We start from the raw sequence: 27,182 nt of genomic DNA on the forward strand, positions 1-27,182 counted from the left end.
GATGTATTCCCTCCAGCGTGAGGAGGAGCACTGACATGAGCAAGTGCTTGCAGGACTGGGGTGGAGGCTATCTTTCATATAAAGAGAGAGCATGGTTTTGCAGGCATGGCTCTGGTTTAAAGCCTAGACCTTTCGAGTCTAACTCAGTCACCGATTCCCTAGGGAACCTTGGCCAAGTCACTTTGTCTCCCTCAGTCTCACTTCCCCATCTTTAAAATTGGGGTCACAGCACTACCACACTGTCTGTTCGTTCACACTAATCTCATGGGGACTGCCTCTTGCTGTGTTTGGTGCTGCACATATACACAAGATCCAGATTTCCAGGAGGATCCCTGTTTGTGACTAACACAAAAAATAACATGTATTTCAGCAGCACTCAAGAGGCCCCACAGTCAGGACCAGGACCTCAGTGTTCTGAGTGCTTGTCTCAGTGAACCCTCACACACAAGCTCACAAGTGAAAACACCCCCTGGTAACCTGTTTTCCTCTTGTAAGAGCATTGTTTGCGCAACAGTGACACTTTTTTTGAACAACTGAACCAGTAAACTACCAGGCTGGTTATATTACTTTACTTTTTTTTTAATAATTTCAATGTAGTTTTTTCCATGGGAACAGTTACAATGAGAGTTTTGACTGTGCATGTTTCTTTGCCATTACTGGAAGCTAAAGATGGAGACAAACAGTCCTTAGCTGTAAAACTATAGTCCCTGAACTATATAGTCCAGAGCATTTTTGCTATAAAGTTTTTCAATATATTATAATTGCTGTCAAACAGCACAGGAGGAAAACTAAACCAAAGAAATGTAGGAGACACAGGTGCACACCTGATTAATCTGATTTGTACGGTACACAAAGCAACTCAAGGGGCCAGTTCTCTTTGTTATGGTGATAAATTTCTGTGTTTATGCTGTCCCATGATGTCAAACATATAAGCGTTGTTCCTTCACTTGAAAATATAACAAATTAAGTTGGGTAAACTCTGCAGATGCTCATGTTATCTGTAAAACCCTGGGGCTAATAACTTCATAGAAGGTCTAAGAGCTAAGGGCTTCCCACTTTGTCTGAGCAACAGTAATTAGAGTACATAGATTGTAACTAAGTAGTATCTAGATTAGAATGATAAAATACAATACAGCAAACTCAGTAAATGCATTGCTCTGAGTAGTAAAACCGTAGGGTTATGTCTACACAGCAGCATTATTTTGGAATAGCTGACGTTATTCCGAAATAACACAGTCCACATCTGCACTACACGCAGTTATTCTGACAGTCAAAATAATGTTGAGCTGGAGGACTTCTTACTCCAACTCCCGTAACCCTCATTGTACGAGGCAAAAGCATCCGTGCCCGTGTAGATGCTCTTTTGCGCAAGAAAGCTCTGATGGCCATTTTAACCATCGGGCTTTCTTGCGCAAGAAATTCATGTTGCCTGTCTACACTGGCCTCTTGCACAAGAACAGTTGTGCAAGAGGGCTTATTCCTGAGCGGGAGCATCATTGTTCTTGCACAAGAAGCCCTGATTTCACACATTAGAACGTCAGTGTTCTTGTGCAAGATCTCCTCGCCAGTGTAGACAGGCAGCATGTTTTTGCGCAAAATCGGCCACTTTTGCGCAAAATCATGCCAATGTAGACACAGCCTCACTGTTGAAAGACGTGCATTTTTCTTGTCTGAATTTGTTTAACTTCAGCTTCCAAGCACTGGAACTTATGGCCATTCCTCCTGTAGAACAGCTATTATGAGAAATCTCATCTTCATTTAGGTATTGTTAGACCATGATCAAGTCAATTCTTAACCTTCTCTTGGATAAGCTAAATAAATTGAGCTTCTCAAGTCTCTTACTGTAAAGCAGGATTTTTGGACCTTGAATAATTCTTGAAGCTGCTTTCTGAATCCCTTCCAATTTTTCAACATCCTTTTTCAAATGGAGACTCCAGAACTGGACACAGTATCCAGTAATGGTCTCAGATCTCATATGCTTACCTGATATTCACCTCCTTGTGCATCCAAAACTGGCATTCCTCATCTTGGCTAGCATCACACTGGGAGCTCGTATTCAACCAGTTATCCACCAGAACTCTCCTACGTCTGTGTCAGTGTCCCTGTATTCCAGGTTACAGTTTTCCATCTTGTAAGTGATATAGAGCGCATTTGGGCGCTAGGCTTGGGAGATGTTGCAACTGGTCGTTACATGTCTGAGCTGGGTTTCAGTAAGGACCACACAATGTTAATGGAAACAATATTGTCATTGGCTATTAAGAAATTTTCTTATCTGGGATAAAGTCACTGAAAAAGGATCAGATTCAAAGTTCACCAAAGTCAGTAAGAACCTCTCTTCATTTCAGGGGGTTTCGGATCAGGCCCTAGAAGGATGCGTTAACAACAGAATGACTCCACAGGGAGCCAATAAGACACAGGATGTGAGGCAGTGCTAAAATATTCCAGAATCGGAGATGTGTCTCTGCAGCTCTCCTGTCAGAGGAAACTGAAGTGGCTTCAACCCCACCCAACCTCATTGCCAGCTACATGTGAACCTCCCTCATGTGGCTTGCTCCTGTTTGTTACCTTCGTCCTTATTGCCAGATGAGAAACTAATTGAAAATAGTTGTTACAGATAAAAAATAATAATAATAATAATAATTAATAAACCACTGTAATGGGGTGGCACTCACCTTCCGCGAGCGCCCTCATCCGGTCAAGTGTGTGCGCCTGCATGGTCGGTTTAAAAAGCTTTTTGGCTACTCCAGCCAAGTCTCAATCCTGTGTGAAATACAGACCCTTTCCAGGGTACACCTCAAACAGGGGCCCATCCTGGTGCCCTCTGTAGGTTCTCTCAGTTCATTCTCCTCAATCTGATCAAGAGTGATACTTCCAAGGCTCCTCCTCCTCCTCCTGGAGACAACTTTCTTTGCCCACAGCTCAGGGCTTTATCTTCCAGTTCACAGTCTCTAACCTCTCCCCATGGAGCCACTCTCTCAGGCCAATCAGTTATCTCTAGTCCTCTCTCCCTAAGGTCTGGGATGCAACTGCACTGATTCGGGTGCTGCAGCTTCTTATGTAGTCCTTCTTGGCCCCTGATTGGCTGGTTTCTTCCCAGCCCTTCTAGCCACCCTGGAGGATTTCTCTATGGCCCCTTTTTAGCCATGGGCCTGGTCTGCCCAGTTACACTCACCTACCATCTGTTCTACCAAAATTACATGGCTACTGTGCCTTGGAAGGCTTAGGACTGAACCTCTATATTTCTGGTCTCCTAGCAGCAGCAGTGCCAAGTCCAAGAGATGTGGGCTGTGGATGGAGTGGGCAGTCTTGTACTACATATCTGGGTGATTGGGGTTTAAGTCAGACTCTTAATAGAATTTCAAGGCAGATTTCTTCTTTTGTCAAATCTGGTGGCTTGAATCTTGAATACTCAAGAGAATACTACTAAAGACGAGAAAAACACTATGCTTGATAATTCCATTCTTTACTATAGTTTCAATGAATTTGCCTGGCACTGAAAATAGGCTCATCCACCTGTAATTGTCAGGATCATCTCTGGAGCCTTTTTTTTTTTTTTTTTTTAAATCTGTGTCACATGAGCCATTTTCCAGTCATCCAGTTCAGAAGCTGATTTTAGCAATAAGTTACATACCACGAGTAGTAGTTATGAAATTTCATATTTGAAGTTCTTTCAGAACACTACTATAACTAAAGCTAGGCTCCATTGCTCAGCAGTTAAGAGTATTAGCCTCGTGAGTTCAAATCCCACTGGAGTCTCAGGGACAGTTTCTGGTCATGCCTTGGAGCAAGGATTGTGAACGTTTTTGGGTTAGAGGCCACTGACCCACTTTGAAGGAAAAAAAAAATCTCCTTTAATTTCACTGAACATCCCCTTGTTCTTCAATTTTGACCAGCATGAACGTCACAACTGAGCTTGTCTCAGCAATGGTTTTTTGTTCACTTCTGCACACAATTGGAGATGCTGGTAATCCCCTTGAAAGCCCTGGCATGGGACCTGGTTAGAAGAGAAAATATCTCTCATCCTATAATCCAAAGCAGCAATTAGAGTCCACTTTGCCATTGTTCCCTACATTAGAATACTCCATAACTCACAGTGCAGCCCAGCAATAACGGTTTGGGCCTTTGTCAAACGGGATGCCAAAGGGGATGATACCCAAAGTAAATAAATGAAACTTAAGAAAAGTGACATATTTGACAAGAAAACAGACAAGTCAGCCAGAGGTGTGCAGTTTTATTTGAAGAAAAACAGTGCTGACATCCTTAACAAAATTCTACATTACACTAATTGCATGTTCTTCTGAAAGATGATAAACAAGCTGTAAAGAAGTTGCACAATATTATGTACAATCAGTTTTAAGTTAAAAAATTCACATTTTTTACACAGTATTTACTGGACAGTCCTATGCTTTGATGATATAATTGGTAAGAGTTAAAAGGAAAGTAACCAAAAAGTCACAGGAAATTTCAGGTGGAAAAATATATAAATGCACTATCTTTAAAAAAAAGGTTTCATTGCATCATTTGTTTTAAATCAAACTTTGGATATAGTATTTTTATGAAGTGATTAGAACAGATTAACATTTGCAGGAAGAATATGAAGAGCGTAAGTGTTTTCCAATGCTGCTACTTCCATACATAAACCTGTATGTTCTGCCATACAGGCTGTGATACAGCTTTTACGTTTAAAAATAACTGCGCAGTAGGTTTCTCAATATGAAGAAAAAATATATCACAGCCAGGAAGATATGTTCCAAAGACACTTTGAAATTCTTCAGTCCACTTTCACAACACTGTAAATCTTACTAACAAACCAGAAGCAGGCAAAAAATCCAATCGTCCCTAAAACAAGAAGAGTGTTAAAATAGTTAGTTTACCTTCCATACATGCTTTTGGAGAAAGTCTAATTACAGGCCCAGCAGGGCAGAATATCCCATTATCCTATAGTTACCTATCATGAAATAAAAGTGCACTTTTAAATTTTAACAGTGCACAACCTGGGACTATTAAATTATCAATTTTAGAGCTAACAAAGACTTTTAGGACTTAACTTGCATGGTGTGTGCCCATAAACATTTGAACATGGTTACATAAATCTGCCAGTATAAACCACATGGATACTCTAAATCAACAAGCTGTTAATTTCCTAAACTGTATGCAACATTTACAATGTATACACATCCAAAGGGCATGTCCCGCTCAAATGATACACTGTTTTGGGGTTATACACTACTGCAAGGCCATATGATCTAGTGAACTGCCAAATGACTGGGATTCCAGGAACCTAGATACAGTTCCTGGCTCTGCCACTGATTATGTGACCTCACCTAAGCCACTTCTACTCTATTTCTCCTCTGGTTACATTAAGGACATGGACTGTCTTACTATATGTATGTGTGACTGCACTGTATTAAGGGTGGGGAAGGGATAGCTCAGTGGTTTGAGCACTGGCCTACTAAACCCAGGGTTGTGAGCTCAATCCTTGAGAGGGGCCATTTAGGGATCTCAGGCAAATCTGTCAGGGATGGTACTACCTTGAGGGCAGGGGGACTGGACTTGATGGGGTCCCTTCCAGCTCTATGAGATATACTTATCTATCTCCACTGACCTTGATTGAGTCTTCTAGACACAACCATGGTACAAAGAATTATTCCAGCTGAGTGTGAGTCAATGTAACACTGAAAATGACTCCAACTACATTTTTTAAAAATCCACTCTTCCATAGAAAGGGAATTCACAATAATGAGCTGCCCACCCCGCTGTCAAGCTTGGTGAATGAGACTTTGGTGTAATTTTCTAAGTAAAGGAAATTAGCCACTGGAACAATTTATTATGAACTGCGGTGAACAATTTGGCAATTTTTAAATGAAGACCGGATGTTTTCCTTAAAAAAAAAAAGGTCTCTAGGAATTGTTTTGCCGAAATTCTCTGTCCTGTGTTATTTGGGTCAGACAGATGATCATAGTGGTCTCTTCTGCACTATATGAGCATGGGTTGAGTACCCTGAAGAAGTTCCTGAAGAATTAAGGCAGAGTAACCATTCCTGGCAAAAAGGTGAAGAACAAGAGAGGGCAGAGGAAGAGACTGGCCCAGGGCCAGAGTATTTACTCTTTTTAATGTAAAGAGCAAAGTTGTGGCTGCTTCACCCTCAACTGCAGTGATGGGGTGACTGGAAAGGAGGGAAGACTATGCCTCCTTTTCAATTATTGGGGTCATGTGAATGTGTCCCAAATATCCTCTCCATTAATGGAGTATCGGGGTAAATATAATGTTTCTCTCAAAACCCTGCACTAATTTCAAAGGCAACCCTTATGAAATAAACACATAGCCCTTCTAAAAACTTTGCATTCAGAGTCAATACTGAACTTCAAAACCCCTCCAGGAAATAGCTATTGCTATGGGCACTGTGCACACTGGTTAACTGAAGCACAGATGTCAAACTAGGTGCCCCAAACAATACCATGTCAATGGTAAAAAAGGTCAATGTTACCTGAACAAGTTTTTTAAAAGACAGTGATAGGCTGTGTGTTACTGCAACAGTCTATAAAGATTCTCTGTACCCTCTTAGGAGATGTCTGCAGTCCACTCCATCAGGGGCTTTTTATAAACAATTATGGATAATAAATCATGGTCAGTATCAGCGCTATGATCTTATGTATTCACCATCACAAGGCACAACCATTAGAAGGGAGTGTCAGGTTCTTAATTAGATTGTTTTACCTTTTACATATGTATAGAGTTAGATTGTTTGTCTTTCTACCCACCTAAACCCACCTGCTGGCCAGACTTTCATAAGTGATAAACGACGAGCCTTTCTTCAGATGCTTTCTATAACATACCTGCTAGTTCTTGAGGTACTTCCTTTTGCCACATATATTTCTACTAAAGGGCTTTTTGACAGCCTATTATTATGTGCTGTGGATTACCCTTTTCCTCCAAATCTGCAGTTATCATACACTGAAACAGTGGGGGATGGCAGATTTACCATGCTTGATAGGAAATCATACACCAACCAGAAAAGGAATGTAATTCCTTTGTGGGCTTTACATCACTCATCTTTCTAGTTTATAGTGGATTCTCCCCTTCTCATTGTGTCCAATACTCCCATATCTGCATTGTTACAACCTCTCATCGCTTAGCTCATAGAAAGGAAGAAACTGTGTTTGTTACTCTTTATTCTGCCTTCTTGTTGTATTTATAACAGAGCCTGTGTTGAGTCTACTTCTGTCTCTTAAAAGCAGCTACTTACTTGACTGTTATGTTTTCTCTTACATGTTTAACAGACTAAGCAATCAGCTCTCCTGTAACAGGAATTCAATATTTTACAGCACTAACATTTTAACACAAGGGTAAGATTTTCCCATTGCACAGTTCTATGAACATGCAAAGGCAAAGTATGCATAAGCTTACGATAGAAACATACTCTTTATACACAAACCCATGCACCAACCCTTGTTACTCTGGACCTTCCCTAAGCATCACTTTCTCTCAAAGGATGGCTTCACTCAAAACACAAAATTACCAAAGCCTTTCCCAGTGAACATGGATTATTTAATCCATAATCAGGTTTCTCATATACACCAACAGAATGACTTGCCAACTTCTCTCCCCAAAATCCGCTCAACAAATCAGAGAAAAATATTCCCTTTCTTGGAGATTTTGCCAATTTATATTAGAAAAAGACAAGCAGACACACGATGATATTGGCAGCTAAATCTGAGATGTGTACAAGTAAATGCATACAATGGAGGCAGCTGTCACCCTGAAAGGCAAAAGGCACATACATGTGGCTCAGACAGAACACTGCTATAACTCCTAATTTGGATTTTGCCAAGGGTCTATGTAATTACTTTCACCGCCAATACACAGAATCTCCCCTAGCAATACTACAATGGCACATCTGCAGTTAGAGTTCAGTCACCATTTCCATTATAAACCCCATCATTCATTGTAATTCCTCCATCCACACAAAAATTTCTTAAGGATTTAGAATGTGGATGGTTGTATTGACAAGAGACTTCAAAGGCGCAGAGATTTCAGAGGCAGCGGGGGGGGGGGGGAGAGCAGGAACTGGTACCCCCAACACCATCTCTGCATTGCCGCCTGCTCCCCCCCTCACTGCTGTTTCTATCAGAGGCGGCAGCATGGGGGGGGGGGGGGGACTGGCTGGGAAGACTGATACAAAGCAGCCTCTGCCTGCTGCAGGCCCAGGCTCACCATGGGCAGAGGCTGCTCTGGAAGCAGCCCGTCTGCTGGACCTGGCATGCATCGGGACTGAGCAAGCCCGCTCAGTCCCAGCTCAAGCTGGGTCTGGAAACTACCCCTCTGCTGCGGTCCTGCATTTTAAATGTAGTAGGAGCCGGGCTGCCTGCCCACCCAACTCTTACTACATTTAAACTGCAGAACTGCAATGCGCAGGACTTGACAAATGGCGGAGAAATCTACTCGCCAGCCCCGCACTGCACAAGACCCACATTGCGCATGCGCGCGCTGCCAGTGAACAGGGTGACCGGCTGAAATCTACTCGCCATGGGCGAGTAGAAACAGCAATTTGTCGAGCCCTGGCAATGGGGATAGCTCCCGGACCTGGCACAGGAAGGGACTGAGCACCTTCCCCTATTGACTACACGATTAGTTAAATACTCACTTAACATCCCTAGTTGATAGCTACCAAGTCTACTTCAAACTCAAGGATCAAAGCAGTTTGAGGGAGCTTGCATGCTCCATATCATTTCAAATATCCACCTTTAAGAGACTTTAATAGCAGATGTATAGGAGGAGTGAATTATAGGGAATCAGCTGACAATTTCAGTGAAGCAAATCTTTTAAATATTTCCAAGGTTTTTATAAACCTATAGGTTAAGCATTTATCTGACAAACTAACAGCTCCCACGGCACAGTTCAGTACATTACTTGGTTTCAGTAGTTTGATATTACACAGTTAATGTAAGATTACAAAAAGCCAACATTACCTGATAGCTGGATTAAACTATTGTTCACTAGTAAAGGAGCTATGCGAGCATAGGTTAACTCACTTAAAATCATCTCATAAAAGCAGCCAACTTCTTCCTATAATAAAACCACTTCTTAGGAAGGGAGCATTTCTTCCCCAACCCAGTTTGCAGCTTTACTGCCATCTGAAAAGCTGTCACTTGACTTTTCTATTCTGCTTATAAAGTCATTTCTTTTCCATTGCCTTTGCAAACTTTTTAAATAAGCTAATGTATTTCACTCTGTATTGTGAAGGACACTGCACTAAGCTGCTGTGTATGAATGACTAACTGAGCACAATGGCTCAGGTCTTCCCTGTCTGGCACCTGATGTAGTAATTTACAGAATTGATAAATGGGTATAAAATGTTAAATGAGGACAGTGTCCCATGTAAGCAATTCTAGGATAGAGACACTGACCAACCAGTTAAGAGTAAATTCAAACCAAGTAATACCTTAGTGAGATGAAAACAAGTGATGGAAACAATTATTTTAAAGGCTTTTTAATGCTGCAGTTATAGCTTTATCATTTACTGCAGTGTGATGGACAAGGCAGCTGGGATTTTCAGAGGCTCCCAAAGGAGTTAGGTGCCTCACCGCCATTGTTCAATATCGGATCACTAGCATGGCACACTGGTGAGAGACTGATGCAAGGCAGACAAGTCACCACTGGCATTTTCAGATTCTCTTTCCTCTGAGCACTTCTCTGATTATTTCAAGACTGGCTTTAAACACACATCTAATAGCATTTTCTCACAACTGAAATCTCACCTAGATTTCCCTCCTTTGTCACTTTAAAATATCATTCCAATATATAGCTGAGCCAGACAGTTAAACTGGATGCCCTTTCCTGTAGAGGGGACACTCTATTCAATTATTAATGTAGGTAGATACATGCCTGGTATCAATTTTAGTAAGCTTAAACATGATGCTCAGTTCAAAAAGATGTCTATGTTTGCTAAAACACGACAAGGTTGTTTGTTCACAAGTGATATAATTTGTTACCATCCAAGGATCTGGCTAAACCTACTTCAGTTTCTTACACAAAGTACGGTCAAAAGAAAATCAGAATTTTCTGAAAGACCATCTGCATGGAGTCTTCTAATTCAGATTACAGTTTTATATGACTGGCTATTTAGTGATCAGAGTACAAGAAGGGTTTCAATTGTAGGTGAAATATCAGATGGAACACAGAACAGGAAAACCCACACTCTCTTCACAGTAAGCAAGTTCTACTCACTGTGGATGTTAATCAGTTTATTCCAGTAAGTGCCACTGATTCAGACAGGAAAAATAACTGATTCTCTGAAGAATTTCTGTTAGCACTCTGCTGTTTTTTCACAATCCATGTTTTTGATACGGGTAACGGCTTTGCTATACACCTCTCTCTCTACTATATTATTGTGAAAAATCTCAGCCACAGACATCCCTAAAAGATCATGATTTGTTCTAGAATCAAGTATTATAAACTCACCTTTTTATTATTTTATATTTTAGTTTAAGTAATCCCAAAGAGAATATTGACTAGGGCAGACATGCATTTAAGGAATTACTTTTTTGGGGTACAAATGACTTCAAAGGGATACCCTTCACAATTCCTTCAAGATTTTAAACTTTCCTTGATAAGCCTTACTGCTTATCCATAGAAATGAAAACATCAGATCACTGCAAATCATTATGTATCTTCTGTCTGATTCTACAGAAGTGTAAGCTTATTTTTATAGCAGTTATTTAAAATTCATGTAACAGATAATCAGATGTTACTCAAGTAACTTCCCTACCAGAGCAGGAAAAAATATTACCAATACTTCTAAAAACAGCTGATAATGTAGCTCTTTTTATCTTTTGTCCTCAGCTTTCTACATTGTTGAATCCTCTAGTCAGTAATGCATAATAGCACTTAGTAGCAGTTCTCTGTCAGTGTATACAGAATGTTAGCTAATGGTAGTCTTTTAACTGGCTGGCAACAATTTATTAGTTAGCTATTTCTTTTTTAATTTCACTTCAATATTAAAAACAGAATTACTGCACCAAATAATGCCAAAACACTTCAAAGCAGACTGCCCTATTCTATTCAGTTCTTCTAGCTTTATTGTTTAATGAAGAAAAAAACATTCAGAGCACGAACAGAATGTAAGAAAGCAAACAGAAGAGAACTCTGCACTTGCCTGATACTTCTTATGTACCTTAAAAGCTCTTTGTATCATACTGGTTTCAATCACTGCACAGTGGTGGGTGCTTCAGAATCTCAGATTCTAAATACAATCTACCCAGAAGATCAAAACTCAATTTTGAACATGGCATTAACTCACAAGTGAAAGTGATGTTCAAAAATAGAGGTCACTATAAAGAAACATGCTTTGTCTAAACTCAACCATTCCCCCCCCCCCCCCAAGCATAAAATGCATGTAATCATGATTATTACCAATATATTTCACTTCAATGTGTATGTTAAAATAGTATCTGTTTGGATGTACATAATTGTTACACTGGGCCAGCTTGATTATATTGGTGAGTCTCATTGTTTTCAATAATCACATTTTTTATATTCAGGATTCAGCTCCCACTTGGATATTTACTGTGATCTTTTGTTCATCCAAAATTGCTCACAAATGTAAATATACAAGCCACTCTAACTTACATAGTACATGAATATGGACAAACTAGAAGACTTACCCTGTGTTGCCCAGGTCCTTCTAGGCAGGGGGCTGGCGGTGGGGGGGGGGGGGGGGTGCAGGAATCAGGGCAGGGCAAGAGGCTGGAGGTGTGCAGGGTGCAAGAATAAGGGTGGGGGTTGAAGGCGGCTTCAGGGTAAGAGTCTAGGAGTGTGGGGTGTGTAAGAGTAAGGGTTGGGGGTGAAAAGGGGCTCAGAGTGGGGGGAGGGGTCTAGCAAGGGCCTTCTCTCTCCCCCCAGTCAGCAGGGACCTCCCCCTCCCACCCACTCCCAGCACTATGGCCAAAGGCTATGGGGAGAGAATTTAGGAAGGGGAGGGCCACTTACCTCCTCAGATGGCAGGCAAGATGGCATGCCCCAGCCCGGCCACTCTCTTGATGCGGCTGCTCTCAGTGGTCAATCAGCAGTATAGCTCTCCCCTGTGCTCACCACTGTGAGTATTGCATCCCTCCTCTTTCCCCTTCCCTTTCCTTGTTATGGAAAACAGTCCTATTCCCCGCACTTCCTGTTTTCCTAGCAAACCAAACCCTGACTTTGCTTTAAGTTAGGATAAGAGGAAGCTGCATACCAATTTTTGTGGTCCTAGCTCAGACCATATAGAAGTTCTTGAACCAAGAGACTCACAAACAGACAAATGTACACTTCTAAAAATATACAGTCACTTTCTCAGACAATGGGATTCCAGTGACTCTCTTTAAGAATGGTTATAGAAAGCAGTACTACTATTAATGTGGTCCTACAAAAGCTAACACGTGAAAATACCAGAACTACACATTATTGCACTTTTTCAAGCCTTATTGGCCTTCCTATTAAGGACTCCAGGATCAACACATCTGAAGCTCTTAATACCTTTTCAGCAGCTGCCATGACAATTGCAATTATCATTTTATATTAAAAGGATTTTTTTAATTCTACCGATTTACATTTTGTAAGGCCAAATTGAAATTGGCATAGCAGCTAACCTAAGCTACAGCCCAGACACACATTAACATATTGCTTTAGTTTAAAAGTAATTAAAACATTTTTAACTATAGATTTCTTTTTTGTAAATTACAGAGGATATCTGGAGCTTGTCTGTTTTGTCAGGATTTAAGCAAGGGTTTAGCTGGCAACATGCCACATTCCATGTTTGCATTCTAATAATTTAAAATTAGAGGAACTGAATCTTCTCCGTTTTCATTTTTAAGAGACTCAGAACTGCAGAGGATACAATCAACAGCCTTTCCCCTTGCTCCTAACTGAAATGGTTAGGAGAGAGACTTCAGCAGGGTATACATAATCAGAAAAAAGAAACAGCAAATACATGGCAGCTTACATCATTAAACATAATAGCATGCATAACAGTGCTGTAACCTCAGGTGGTCATTCAACCAACTTCAGACAAAAAAAGATGAGGCCTCTCCCCTCTAAGCTTAAGCAGGGTTTAAATAGGGGGATCTCAAACTGAATTTACCTTCAAGCCAGTGTCTGTTCTCAAATCCTTCTAGTGGGCCAGCGGGCACCCACCTCTCTGGCAGGATTCCAGGAGGGAGGGGGCAAGTCTCCACGCATCTTTCCCCAACCCCATGTCTGCTACTTCTGGGCAATTTAATACCTCTGCAGTGGCCCTCTGGCATCACCACCATTAGCACAGAGGGGCTAGAGCAACTTCCAGCTGCTAGCTCTGCGACCCGCATGTCCCTGCGGCCTGGAGAAGGTGTGTGCAGAGCCATCCTTTGGGGAACCCTACGGCAGCCACCCCAACCATCCTATGGACAGGATGGTCCTCCCTACCCAAGTTAGCCTGCAGAGCCCTGGGTGGGTTGGGAGCAGCAATAGCAGTCGAGCCTCCCTGCGCCCACTATAGCAGTGGGAGCTGTAAGGAAGTGGAGCTATGCAGCAGCCTGCTCTCCTCCACAGCCATCTCCCAAACCGGCCCATGCTGAGGCACTCCACCTCCTGCCACCGCGGTGAAGTGAGGCAAAATTGGCTGGCCTAGGAGATGGTAGCAGAGCAGAGCCTGGTGCACTGCTCCACTTCCCCACAGCTCCCACCACCGCAGTTATCCCTGAGGCTAAGTCCCTTGGGGGAAGGAGCTTGAAGGAAAAGTTGCTATGGGAGAAGAGGGTTTAGCAAGGTGGAGCAGAGGCTGGACTTGCGTGGGGGAAGGTACGAATCGGCCCCCCGCCACAGGCTGCAGGGACTAATATGCCAGCAACCAGGCTGGATTGTGGAACTGCTTGGGCTGCAGATGGCCCCCAGGATGCAAGTTTGAGACCCCTGGCTTAAATAGTTAAAAAAAAAAAAAAAAAAAAACACCACAAACTTTTACTGTCTCAAAAATTCAGAAGAAAAACTATCTAGACTCAGTTGTGTATGATTTGGCCATATATACCTATTCCTACCTCAGTGGAGATGGCTGAACTAAGTGACCTATCGAGACCCCTCCTTTCCTACGTTTCTATGATTCTGTATTTATGCTGAGCCATTAAAAATATTTGCAGCTGTATTCAAAAAGAAGGTAAAAATCATTAAGACTCTGCAAATTTGAATTATCCTATTACTGACAAGCTGTAAGACACTGCAACAGATTAATTTTGTGTTGTCAAAGTTTAAGACCACCACATATATAAGCAAAGCTTTTTCTCTAGGGCTGTGTCCAGACTCCAGGGTTTTTTTTGAAAAAAGTAGCCTTTTTTCGAAAAAACTTCACAAGGAAGAATGCCTTTTTTCGAAAGTGCTCTTTCGAAAAAAGGCGTTCTTGAATGCAAACAGGGCTTTTTTGAAAGAGATCATCCAGACTACCTGGGTGCTCTTTCGAAAAAGCGGCTTGCTTTTTCAAAAGTACTGCTTGCAGTCTAGACGCTCTTTTTCAAAAGAGGCTTGCAGTCTAGAGATAGCCTAGGAGTCTACCACTCTTGTGCTTTGGGATTCAAAGTACAATGGCACCTGTAAGGTAGGACTATGTGATCTCTACATTTTGCAGCATCAAATAATACATTGTTGGAAAGATGTGATACTGCGCATAAAGGCCCCTGGCTTCTGAACCTCTCTGTTTGCACAAGATTCTTTCCTTTTTGATATGAAGATTTCTGGGCCAGGTCAGGACCCAAAATTAAACTTGAAGCCACTGGCCTATGAATGTTAGGGTAACTCTATAGTAGATGCAGTTTGCATGAGTAATTTCAAAGGTACCTTTTCAAAGTATGGCTGTTTGTTTGAAACTCTACTATCTGTGGAGTTTTATCCCCCTGAATAGGGATAAAATGGTGGCAACTCCTACCTTGAATCTCATTCTCTATTCACTGCCGTTTGTCATTTTACCACTTTTCTTTTGATTTCCTCAGAAAAAATTTCAGCGGTCTTAACCATAATCAAGGATGGAAGCTGATCCAAATTTAGCAAGCAAAAGTTCCATCTCTCGACCAGTATTGGAAGTCATACTAACTAGCTAGGCATCAAATGCACTTCTCTCCAAAACTAGTATCAGGCAAACACCACATTGGAATGGGCTCAGATGAGCGTAACTATCTCAGCAAGTCAAGTGACACCAGCGAAGGCAGAGCAGGGAAGCAGCAAAGAGGAGACTGTGCTTGGTTATGTAAGCAACCAAGAGCCAGCCAAATTATTTATTTTTCATTGAGTTCTGAATACAAGTGAGGATCTGCCAAGAAGAGATGGGGGACCCTAAAAAAGTCCCATCACTTACTCCCAAGAATCTTCTCGAATGTATGAATAATTGTGACTTTTTTAAACAATAATTGTATAGGTCTTTAAATGGCAAATGAGATGCCAACTTTATGTATATTTTTGAGAGTTCGTGTGGGTCTGCCTGTGAGTGCGTCTGTACAAAAATTCCTCCTAAATGTTAAGAGCTAGGATCACCAAATTTGCTATGCAGCTTCCTCTTATCATAACTTAAAGCAAGGTCAGGGTTTGTTTGTTCCAGGACAATGGGATGTGCCTTAAATGAGATTGTTTTATGAAAAACAGGCAGTGATACTATATAATGACCACTGGGTATCAGCAAGGAGCCAGAGATGGGGCCCGGGACAGCTATAACCCCATTAGGGCAGTAGGGGGCAGGGCTGGAGAAAGGGACAGCCATCTCTATATATTTGTCTATGTGTTTGTCTGCTCATCAGACATGCTGCTTTGCCTGCTGCAGCTGCCAGAGATAGGAGCCTCTCATTGGGCCCCAAGCTGCAGCAGTGAGAGAGAGAGAGCTGGGGTTGTCCCGTCTACCCAGGACAGCCTGCATACTGAACCCCTCAACCCCAGTCCCACCCCAGAGCAATGATTTAAATAAAGAAAAACAAAAATTACTTCAGTTACAGAACCGAGCAACACCAGGTAAATCCTCTAGAGAGTGTGTATGCATGCTGTGTTCTTATAAGACTCTTTCCCTGTAGCACACGCGTGCCTCGTAATCAATAATGTGTTTATCCTCACATACCCTTATGAAGTAGAGAAGAGTTCTCTCCATTTTACAGATGAGGAAATGAGGCACAAGAGACTTGCCCAAGGCTGAGAAACAAATCTGTGGCACAGCGGGGAATAGAACCCAGGTCTCTGAAGTCCCACATCTGCACTGTAACTTGCACCCTAACCAGAGCTATCCTACTTTTCAAATTTCAGAAGGTTACAGCCACAAGAGGCCAGATTTAGACCCTTTTCTTGAGCAAACCAACAAGCCTGAAGCAAATAACCATCCGGAAGTTTCCGCAGCATGCACCCATTGAACATCAGTGTAGAAGGCAGATTCTGGGATTTCTGCTGAACCTGGACCTCACGAACCCTAGTCTTGTCCCTGGGATTGGGGAAAACGAGCTGATAAAAGGATCAAGAAAATTCACAGTCTTCATTTTAGGGATATGAAAGGTTAACTGGTGATGTTTACCGTTTCCAGTTAACCAGGGGGGACTGGAGCAGCTCTCTGCCTTCCCTGAGCAGGGGGCTGCTCCAGCCCTGCAGGGCCTGCCACAGATAGGGGCTGCTCCAGGTGTCCGGAGAAGCTCCTGTTTGCAGTGGGCCTGGGAAAGCCACTCCAGCCGGGCTGGGGCAACCCCTGCCCACAGTAGTGTGCTTCTCCAGCCCACCCACAGCGTGGGGGCGGGGGGAAGAAGGAGGGGAGGAAAGGAGGGGAAAGGACTGCTCCACACCCTTAATTGGTTAACCAATTACATGGGATTTTACATCCCTACTTCATTTTTCACACTTTACCAGAATGCTAAAGTCTAGTTCTGGAAAAAAAGCATATTCCTCACAATATACACCAAATGTAATTATATCAGAAGATAGGGAAAAAAAGATGTTCTAATAGTCAACAGTAAGTGAGTGTCTGCCTCCATGTCAGCAGCAAACCACTGGGAGTCTCCCCACACGGCCTGTTTAACAATGTTCTGCAGTATCCTGTTTGCCTCTTTTCAATAAGTTCAGAACTCCCAAGATATGTAACTCCTCCTAAAATTATTTTTTGTCAGTATAGGGTAAGTTTTGTTCAATAGATTTCAAACCTCTCTTCTCTTCTTTGCATCCGCAAGTCCTAACCCATAGCAACTACTTTACCATCTGGCATTTCAAATCTCTCACTGCTCTGGGTATTCAGTTTCTATTACTATTCAATGCCAGTTTACTGCCATGTGATTATTTGGACATCTTGCATTTATCATCAAATTAAATGATAACTTGCTGCACTCCTCCTCCCCTCTGGCCACTACAATCGCCAACTATCCTCACACAGGTGTTACGCTCTCCAACCTTCCCCGTCTGACTGCTATGCCCTACCACCAGCCTGCTCCTGCACCCTCCCCCAGGCAGACACTATCCTCAGCCCACTCCTGCACCCTCCCTTCTAGCCAGACTCTTTACCTGAACCCCCTTCCAAACCCCACCTCCCACCCAGATCCTGCACCCCCATCTCTATCCCACTCACTGGCAGAGATGGGGGGAGGGTGCGCACGGGAGGAAGAAGGGAGGAAGCCGTGGATGAAGGCGGAGACTGATGGTGGCAGCATGAGGACACAGATGATGTCCCGCAGGAAAAAAAATTTTATATATAGAGAGAGCTATGTTTAACAAAGAGTTTCTAGGCCCTATATGCTATATGTAATATCTATCATTTAAAACCTTTACATTTAGTAATAGTTATATTCAGCATTTAGACCACTTAATATTTGTAAAAGGTTTTCAAAATGTAACCTGTTGTAAGTATTAATTAGGTAAGCGTTCGCCCCATTTTACAGACTGTCAAACACACATCAAGATGTTGAGCAACTTGCAACATTTATTGTCACAATGTCAGGATTAAATCTTCCAGTCCCAGATTCATTCATCTAACAAAGGTTGTTCTCATTTTTAGTCTCTACTTCTAATATTTCGTTTCCATTCTTTTCATTTTGTGATTATGTAATTTTTTTTTCTTTAAAAAAAAGCCTGTCAAGGGCATTTTGAAAATGTAAATCTATTATGTTCTTAGGTCACTGTTACACTACCATGGAACAACCAAAGAAATTAAACAAGTTAGAAAAGAATTGCTGCAAATTAGACTGTAGATCTTCAGGTCAGGAACAATATATCATCTGCACTGGTAAGTATCTAATGTGTATATTTTTGGGTGCTGTAAAGCGAGTGAATAATGGTAGCAACAGACTCAAACCATATTTAATGTCAAAACTGCTGCCTTTCTTCCAATAAGTGTTTCTCAACTTGACTCAGGCTAAAATGATCAGAAAACACCACCCAGAAGTCCTGAAACCATTGCAGTGAATTTCACCAATTGCACTTACCTGTAAAAAGAAAAAATATCAAAACCATGATCATAGTATACCCAAAATATAAAATGGTACTAGCAGTTCCTGTTATTTGGAGTTTAGAGAAGAAGTAATGAACCGCATAGATAAAAAGATAGACGGCTGTAAAGCTGCTTGTTAAGAACGATCTCCACCACCAATTATAATCCTGAAAGACATGATAAACCATTTTCAGGGAAAAAAATCCAAGGACAAAACTAAAACTGCGCTTTTATTATTTAAAGCAATGCACTATTTACAAGTCTATGAACGATTACATTTTTCTCAGTATATTTCTACACACATGCACTGAGTGCTTAACCTCCTTTTAATTAATTATGCTCTTCCAATAGATATTTCTCTCTCAAAGTGAATTTTAGGAGGGTGCATCATCTATAAATATGAAATTTTGTTATCCACAATCAAGACTGTATTTAGGGACTTCCTGGTAACTGTAGAGACTAGGAAACTACAGTAAATGTCTGTTTAGTCTACCCCACCTCAGGAGAATATGCTGGGGACTAAACTGTTTTTTTTGGGGGGGGGGGGTTGGTTGGTTTTTTAAATTTTAATATGTTTCAGAATTATGTATTTTCACTAGAAAACTAAGCTTGTATTTACATAGGGTGCTGTGCTAACAAGTAACCCTTAATCTATTGAAACAATTTCACAGATGTGTAGCAGCTCTCACCCAGAAGGATATCAAAGAATCTTGCAAGTTTACATACATATGGTAAAAGTATCCACCACAAAAATGCAGTCACAAGGGGCAACACAATAGTGGGTCACCTGCACAGAACAACTATAGTGTTCAAAAGTGGAAACGAATACAGTGTGGCTGAGGACCAAATCTTCAAAGACTGCAAAAACTGCCAACATACACAACCCTTGATGAGTGTGTGTGTCCTCAAGAACTGAGAAGTGTATATACTATGTTGGGTGGTACAAGAAGCTAAGTACATTTGGTACTGAAATTACAGTATAGTTATTAGCTGCATTAGTCACAACATAGTGGAAACTTCAACTCATGATTTACAGGGAACATCATTCATTCTTTCACTGATAATTTAAATACACATCGTTGAGAATCTGTAGGTTTCAAATTTTTGCAAAAGTCTTAGTGATTCAGATCCAAAACTTTCTTTAGGACACAAGAATTATTTTGTTGTAGTCTGCTAGAAAATATTTAAGTAATCTTTTTCAGTAAGGACAAAATTACTAAAACCACACAGTGTAAAATACCTCATTAGTGGTCATTTTGAAAGCAATATCTCCTCTCCCTTTATATTGATTACTTTGTAATACCATGCCAGATACTAGCAGCATATTTTATGCCCAACAGTTGCCTTAAATCAAGCTGTTCATAAAGTATACTATTATTCCCCTTTATTCAGCTCTGGTGAGGCCACATCTGGAGTATTGTGTCCAGTTCTGGGCCCTCACTATAGAAAGGATGTGGATGATTGGAGAGGGTCCAGCAGAGAGCAACCAAAATGATTAGGGGGCTGGAGCACATGACCTATGAGGAGAGGCTGAGGGATTTGGGTTTGTTTAGTCTGCAGAAGAGAAGCGTGAAGGGGGATTTGACAGCAGCCTTCAACTTCCTGAAGGGAGACGCCAAAGAGGATGGAGAAAGTCTGTTCACAGTAGTGACGGATGAATGGCAGAACAAGGAGCAATGGTCTCAAGTTACAGTGGGGGAGGTCTAGGTTGGATATTAGGAAAAACTATTTCACTAGGAGGGTGGTGAAGCACTAGAATGAGTTACCTAGGGAGGTGGTGGAATCTCCATCCCGAGAGTTTAAGTCTCGGCTTGACAAAGCCCTGGCTGGGTTGATTTAGTTGGGATTAGTCCTGCCTTGGGCAGGGGGCTGGACTTGATGACCTCCTGAGGTCTCTTCTAGCTCTACGATTCTATATCACTGCCAGACCAGCTGGAATGCCATTTCCCATTTCTATCTACCATTACTGTACCATTCCCGGGTGTAAAATGAGAATCTTCACTGCAACTAGAGCTAGATGTGAAATGGCAGAAATTGCCTTTTTTGAAAATTTAACTTGTATGTATTATAAACCATAGGCCAATAACATAACCAGGTCAAAGGTACAAACCAGGGGTGTAAAAGAGTAGTCGAACAGTCGGCTACCCGATAAGCCTAAGCTTAATGGGTAGTCAAGCTGACTATTCTCCTTCTCCCCCACTGCCTCTATATCAGTGTTTGGTGTGTGGAGCGGGGGGCAGGAGAGACAGAGGCACCGTCACTGCAGCTCTGCCTTTTAAAGGTAGTAAGAGCTGCCCGGCTCTTCCTACATTTAAAAGGCAGAGCTGCAGCATTCTAGATCCGGTGCGAGCCGGGACTGAAGCAGTTCCCAACTGTGTCGTGGACCTACTCCCGTTGCAATTCTGTAGCTTAAATGTAATAGATGCCAGGCTGCAAGCACACCCGGCTCTTACTACACTTAAACTGCAGAGTTGCAGCAACCTCTTATTGACTAATCGTGTACACAATACAAGTTGTATTGTACACAATTAGTCATTTACTCAATACTTAACATCCTTAGTACAATCAATATACAGAATCCTGACAGTACATTCACGTAGTCCACAGCACCCAGCACTTTGCAGAGGTGGCCCTGCATGGACATTCAACACCCCTTGCAAATTTCACTCTGACATGTCCCAGATAGCTTCATTGTGCTATCATAATATATGCATCAAAATAATATCTATTTAAAAAAATGAGTAGTCCTGTGGCACCTTCAAGACTAATGAAAATAAATGCATAGTATCGTGAGCTTTCATGGGCAAAACCGACTTTTTCAATGAGACGATCTTGAGTGGAAAAACAGATCATCTCATCTGAAGTGGGCTTTGTCCACGAAAGTTCATCACACCATACATATATTTTTGTTAGTCTCTAAGGTGCCATGTTGTGTTTTTAATAGTTGTTTTTAAAGTTAGTCTAACACACCTACCCCTTTGAGATATCAAAATAATATGTTCATTTACCTCGGCACATAGATGGAAATAGCACAGCAAGACTGTAGCCTCAGAACACGTAATAAGAAGAATTATAAATACTAAGAACAGGAAACCAAACATGTAGTACATTTGATGGGACCTAGAACACACACAAAAGAAATGTTTCAAATCAGTGTTTGGTTTTTTTATGTTACATCCCTAAGAAATAAGATATCAGGAAACAGAGCAGGCTTTGACTACGCTATTGAAATACTCCAACAAATTTTCAGCCACTACCTGCCATCCCTCTCACTTCATGAGTAAATACGCTACTTACAGAACTGTATCGTTATAGTAAGGAGTGAGACAAATCAAATCTATAGCATTTGTCATAGCTCAATTCCCCAACCTGCACTTCACATGTAGATATGGGGGCTAGCTAGCAGAATAAACTCTGTAAGAACCTGTCTCTAACTCCCAGAGACAAATTTGTCAGGTCTCAGTGTCCCTGAGACCCAAAAAGAAAGACGGGTGATCGCTGCCGCCACCAAGTGTAACTAAAAATATAAAATAAACCCTTTTCCAGGGAAAGATCACTTGGAATCCCCTCTCTGAGGCAAAACTCTCCCCCCTGCCCCAACCTCCATTTTGCTTGGAGTTGGAAAAACAAACAGAGATAATCTGTAGAGAACAATGGGGCTCTGCTTCCTCCCCAGTAACTTAGGCTCATAGGTTTAATGACACAAAAATCAATCAATACCGGTTAACCAAAACAAAAAGAAAACACTTTTATTATTAAAACAAGATTACTGTTGCAAGCATAGTAAATGACTGGGTGTTAAAAGCCATGGATCGAAATAAACTCAGGGAGAATCCCTGGGATGTAATCCTTAGTTACAAAAGAGAAAAACAATTAACCAGCTCTGACATGATTTCCAAACCCCCAAACAAGGAAAACAATAAAACTTGACAGACTAACTAAACTCTTCCCTACTTACACGTTTTTATAAAGTCAAGAAGTCTGTTCCTGGGACAGTCCATCTTTCCTGATACTTGGGGGGAAACTGCTCTGATTCAAAACAAAGGGGTGGAAAAAAAACCCTCTCTCGATTTGAAATTCCTTATCTGCATTTCATTGGCTGAATGCCCAAAGTCTGCTCCCTCAGGTGCATCTCCAAAGTTGCTTAACCCTTTCCTCACTCTCCAGGTAAGTCAGACTCTCCTTTGCAGCTCCTATTCATGACAGCATTGTTTTGCAAAACTATTACACAGGCCAGAGAAATAATTCATTTCCATCATCTCTCTCTGAAGGACTGTTTGACTAGAAGAAAGGTACTATCATGGTTTAAAATCTCTCAGAGCCTTCTGAGCTCTTAAACTCTACTGGCTCTTCTTTGCATCTTGTGTGCCATTCTCCAGTTTGACATCTGCCACCTTCATATTGCTGCAATTAGTCTTTCACCCATTTTATTTCACCATGCTATACCTTCTAACAGTTGCTGCTCCACTCCCAGACTTCTATCACTAGACAAATCAGTCCATGGATCATCTAAACACTTGGCCACAGAAAAAGGCACCTTTTACCTCCCAAGTACATAATATCATCTTGTTTACTAGTTGAGGGAGGAAGCACTAAATCTATGTAAAAATTAGAAGGATACAATTACTATAATTTAAATATATTTCATAAAAAGGGTGCACTGGCAAACTCCTTCATGTCTCCCTGAATTTTTCTTCATTCTGCCTGTAAGGTGTTCAGTATTTTCAATTGTATAACTATATAGACACATTGATATTGGCCAGTTTGAAAACCACATGCATTTTTAAAATGTGTCTCATCTTACACTATCATGATCCTGGTTGCGGACTACTACTGAAAGGTTAATAAATACCCAATAGTATATTTTATTCTTTATAGATTTAAAACTTGTAATCTTATTCCTGTAGCATGGGGTGGGCAACAGTTTAATGCTAAATGTCAATTGTTTCTGCACTATGAAGAGCTACAGTGCTTTTAGTCTTGCATATATGTATTTAACAAAACAGCATTTTAACCATGTTCCTGAATTTTGTTACAACCCCATGAAATCCAAGGTCTTAGCCTGATTCAGAAACACAACAACTCATAACGGTTGTGTCCTCCTGGCCATGCAAGACCATCACAGGGCTTTAAACATTCTAGGCTCTATCAAATTTTAATGGAATCCTGCAACACATTAAGTACAATTTATACCATGAAAAGCAAAAGTATAGTAAACGTCCGATAATCCGGCACCTTTAGGACCCAGAAGGTGCCGGATTATCAAATATGCCGGACTACTGGGAGAGGGGGGCTATGAGAGGTCTGGGGTGGAGTGGGGGGGATGCGCCCCTTGGCGCTGCAGGACCAACCCGGCAGCACCCCAGCTGCTCTGCCCCAGACTTCCCCAAGTCCGCTGCTGGTCAGTTTCAGCAGCAGCTGAATTGGGAAAGCTGGGGGTACAGCAGCTCCAATTGTCCAGCACTTCCAGGTTCCAGATGGTGCCGGACCATTGGATGCTGGATCACTGGAGTTTTACTGTACAAGGCCCACTATAACAATGCTCTTACATTAGGGCTTCTCTTTTGATCTGCCTGGCTCCAGACAGAATGCAAAATAAATGAATTGTCTTTAAGTTCGATAAGGGCAAGAAAGTTTATTTTTTAAATTGTACACATTGAGTGCTTAGATTCTGGAGCACACCAAAAAGTCTACAGGAAGATTATCAATCCTAGGAGTTTGTGGATTTTTCTGAATCCACTGTTTTTGGTTCTCTGTGTTCATGGTACACATCTGTTTTTGAGGTGACAGCCCAGACAGCCTATCAAGTAAAGATACAATACTCACCAAATGCTATTTAGAATGAAAAAAAGCTGAATAAAAATACAACCAAATGGCAAGATGCCACCCATGATAATACCAGGCAATGGCTTTGTGAAAAACGACTGCTCCGGAATCTGACGAGGAATCTGGTTTGTACGTACTGGGTGTTCAATAGGCTTTGAGAAAAATTAAAACACATACCTTGTTACAATGTCATTACAATTAAGATAGGAAAGTGTTACAGTAATTAGATACTTAAGAGCAGATATTTTAAAAAAATCATTTAGGAACTTGACATGCTTCACTCTCCCATTATATTCATCTATAAACTATGCCATAAGCCACTGAGCTAAGCCACAATTTCTAAAGATTACAAATTAATGCACAAGCCAACTTTAGCATAAACAGTGATTTTTGGACACCCCACTTCAATGGTGACCTAGCAAATTTAAACATGCAGGAGAAAGGGGTGCTTATTTACTTTTTGATGATGGAATTGATTATTTTCTTCTAAATGTGTTAATTTAGAGGACCATAGCACACATATTGCATAGACAGGAAGAATGTCAATAAACTGGTGTTATTAGAACAGAGATGCCAAATGGCCATACAAATATTTTGAAAATCACTTTGTATTCATATTTACCACTCAAAAAGATCAGAACTTGGGAAACAGTTCATTTCAGAATCAAGACCTATACTCATCACAGCCAAATTTTGGTGTTTTGATGTTGACAGCTAACATACTAACACTTCATAAATAAATATGTGACATCAGACCAGAAAAGTATACTACACGGCAGATAACACACACTTAATCAAAGTACCCAAAAACTACCTTTTCCTTGAATCCAAAATATGCACCAATGAAGGTTAATGGGACAGAAATTCCAAACCACATTGCCAGGATAGCAACCAGTGTGCCAAAGGGGATTGCAGCCGATGATCCCTTCACCCACAGAATAAGATTCATAATGAAGAAGTCAGCAAAGACAATTCTGAAAAAAAAAAAAAAGAAAAAAAAAGGAATTTTCTTACTGGCAGAATGAAATCGAAGAGAATTAAACATTTTAGGTGCTTCATAAAAGTATAGGCTTATGAATAGTCCCTTGTAATCTATTTCATTCTCTATTCATGCAATATTGTTTCACCGCTAATACATAAAAAGCAATAATTATCATTCATTTGTAACAACTGTCTTTAATCTTTAGGGATAGAAATGTAGCCGTGTTAGTCTGGGGTAGTTGAAGCAAAATGCAGGACAATGTAGCACTTTAAAGACTAACAAGATGGTTTATTAGATGATGAGCTTTCGTGGGCCAGACCCACTTCCTCAGATCAAATAGTGGAAGAAAGTAGTCACAACCATATATACCAAAGGATACAATTTAAAAAAATGAACAAATATGAAAAGGACAAATCACATTGCAGAACAGAAGGGGGATGCGGGGGGGTGGGAAGGGGGAGGAAGGAAGGTAAGTGTCTGTGAATTGCTGATATTAAAGGTAGGGAGAGTGGGATGTTTGTGAGTTAATGGTATTACAGGTGATAATTGGGGAAACTGTCTTGGTAATGGGTGAGAAAGTTCAAAGACTTGTTAAGTCCTTGTTGGTAAGTGTCGAATTTTAACATGAATGACAGTTCAGAGGATTCCCTTTCAAGTGCAGATGTAAAAGGTCTTTGTAGCAGAATGCAGGTGGCTAAGTCATTTAGAGAGTGTCCTTTCTGGTTAAAGTGGCAAGAAACTGTTTTCTCTTTGTGATCTTGTCTGATATCTGTTTTGTGGGCATTAATCCTTTGGCGAAGTGTCTGAGATGTTTGTCCAATGTACATAGCAGACGGACACTTTCGGCACATGATAGCGTAGATTATATTTCTGGATGCGCAGGAATATGTGTTCTTGATCTTATAACTCACTTGGTTAGGTCCAATAATGGTATCAGCAGAATGAATATGTGGACAAAGCTGGCAACGGGGTTTGTTGCAAGGGAAGGTACCAGGGTTGGTATTAGTGTGGTATGTCCTGTGGTGGTTGGTAAGAATCATCTGGGTTAGGTGGTTGTCTATAGGAGACTATGGGTCTGTCTCCCAGAGCCTCTTTGAGTATGGTATCCTGTTCCAATATAGGCTGTAGTTTATTGATAATGTGTTGGACAGGTTTAAGTTGGGGGTTGTAGGTGATGACAAGTGGTGTTCTATTGTTGGTTTTCTTGGGTCTGTCTTGAAGTAGATGGTTTCTAGGTATTCGTCTGGCTCTTTCAATTTGCTTTTTTGTTTCTCTGGGTGGGTAGTTGAGATGATTCGCCAAAGGATTAATGCCCACAAAACAGATATCAGACAAGATCACAAAGAGAAAACAGTTTCTTGCCACTTTAACCAGAAAGGACACTCTCTAAATGACTTAGCCACCTGCATTCTGCTACAAAGACCTTTTACATCTGCACTTGAAAGGGAATCCTCTGAACTGTCATTCATGTTAAAATTCGACACTTACCAACAAGGACTTAACAAGTCTTTGAACTTTCTCACCCATTACCAAGACAGTTTCCCCAATTATCACCTGTAATACCATTAACTCACAAACATCCCACTCTCCCTACCTTTAATATCAGCAATTCACAGACACTTACCTTCCTTCCTCCCCCTTCCCACCCCCCCGCATCCCCCTTCTGTTCTGCAATGTGATTTGTCCTTTTCATATTTGTTCATTTTTTTAAATTGTATCCTTTGGTATATATGGTTGTGACTACTTTCTTCCACTATTTGATCTGAGGAAGTGGGTCTGGCCCACGAAAGCTCATCATCTAATAAACCATCTTGTTAGTCTTTAAAGTGCTACATTGTCCTGCATTTTGCTTTAATCTTTAGGGTCTTTTAGCAGTAAAATTACTTGTTTGGAAGACTTTTAATTGACAAAAGCAAGGTAACATGAAGCGCCACTGTCACA

The 27,182-nt window shown here is 41.2% G+C and overlaps 1 protein-coding gene and 1 long non-coding RNA gene across 2 annotated transcripts in view; one reads left to right on the forward strand and one right to left on the reverse strand.

Moving 5' to 3' along the window:
- The window catches only part of LOC142831253 (uncharacterized), a 51,251-nt gene extending 29,098 nt beyond the window's left edge, over window positions 1–22,153 (forward strand). Inside the window, exon 2 of the long non-coding RNA XR_012906942.2 lies at window positions 18,119–22,153. This is a non-coding gene — a long non-coding RNA (uncharacterized LOC142831253). The remainder of the gene's footprint in view (window positions 1–18,118) is intronic.
- Window positions 4,217–27,182, reverse strand: part of LOC102447802 (transmembrane 9 superfamily member 2-like) — a 53,595-nt gene continuing 30,629 nt past the window's right edge. Inside the window, exons 13-17 of the mRNA XM_075941047.2 lie at window positions 25,074–25,233; window positions 24,260–24,411; window positions 21,442–21,553; window positions 18,429–18,600; window positions 4,217–4,839 (exon numbers count right to left, since the gene is read on the reverse strand). Coding sequence (XP_075797162.1) covers window positions 4,772–4,839; window positions 18,429–18,600; window positions 21,442–21,553; window positions 24,260–24,411; window positions 25,074–25,233 — 664 coding nt within the window. The 3' untranslated portion in view covers window positions 4,217–4,771. The remainder of the gene's footprint in view (window positions 4,840–18,428; window positions 18,601–21,441; window positions 21,554–24,259; window positions 24,412–25,073; window positions 25,234–27,182) is intronic.

This window comes from Pelodiscus sinensis, chromosome 13 (genome assembly GCF_052426305.1).
Source record: "Pelodiscus sinensis isolate ZL-2025 chromosome 13, ASM5242630v1, whole genome shotgun sequence".
Lineage (NCBI taxonomy): Eukaryota > Metazoa > Chordata > Testudines > Trionychidae > Pelodiscus > Pelodiscus sinensis.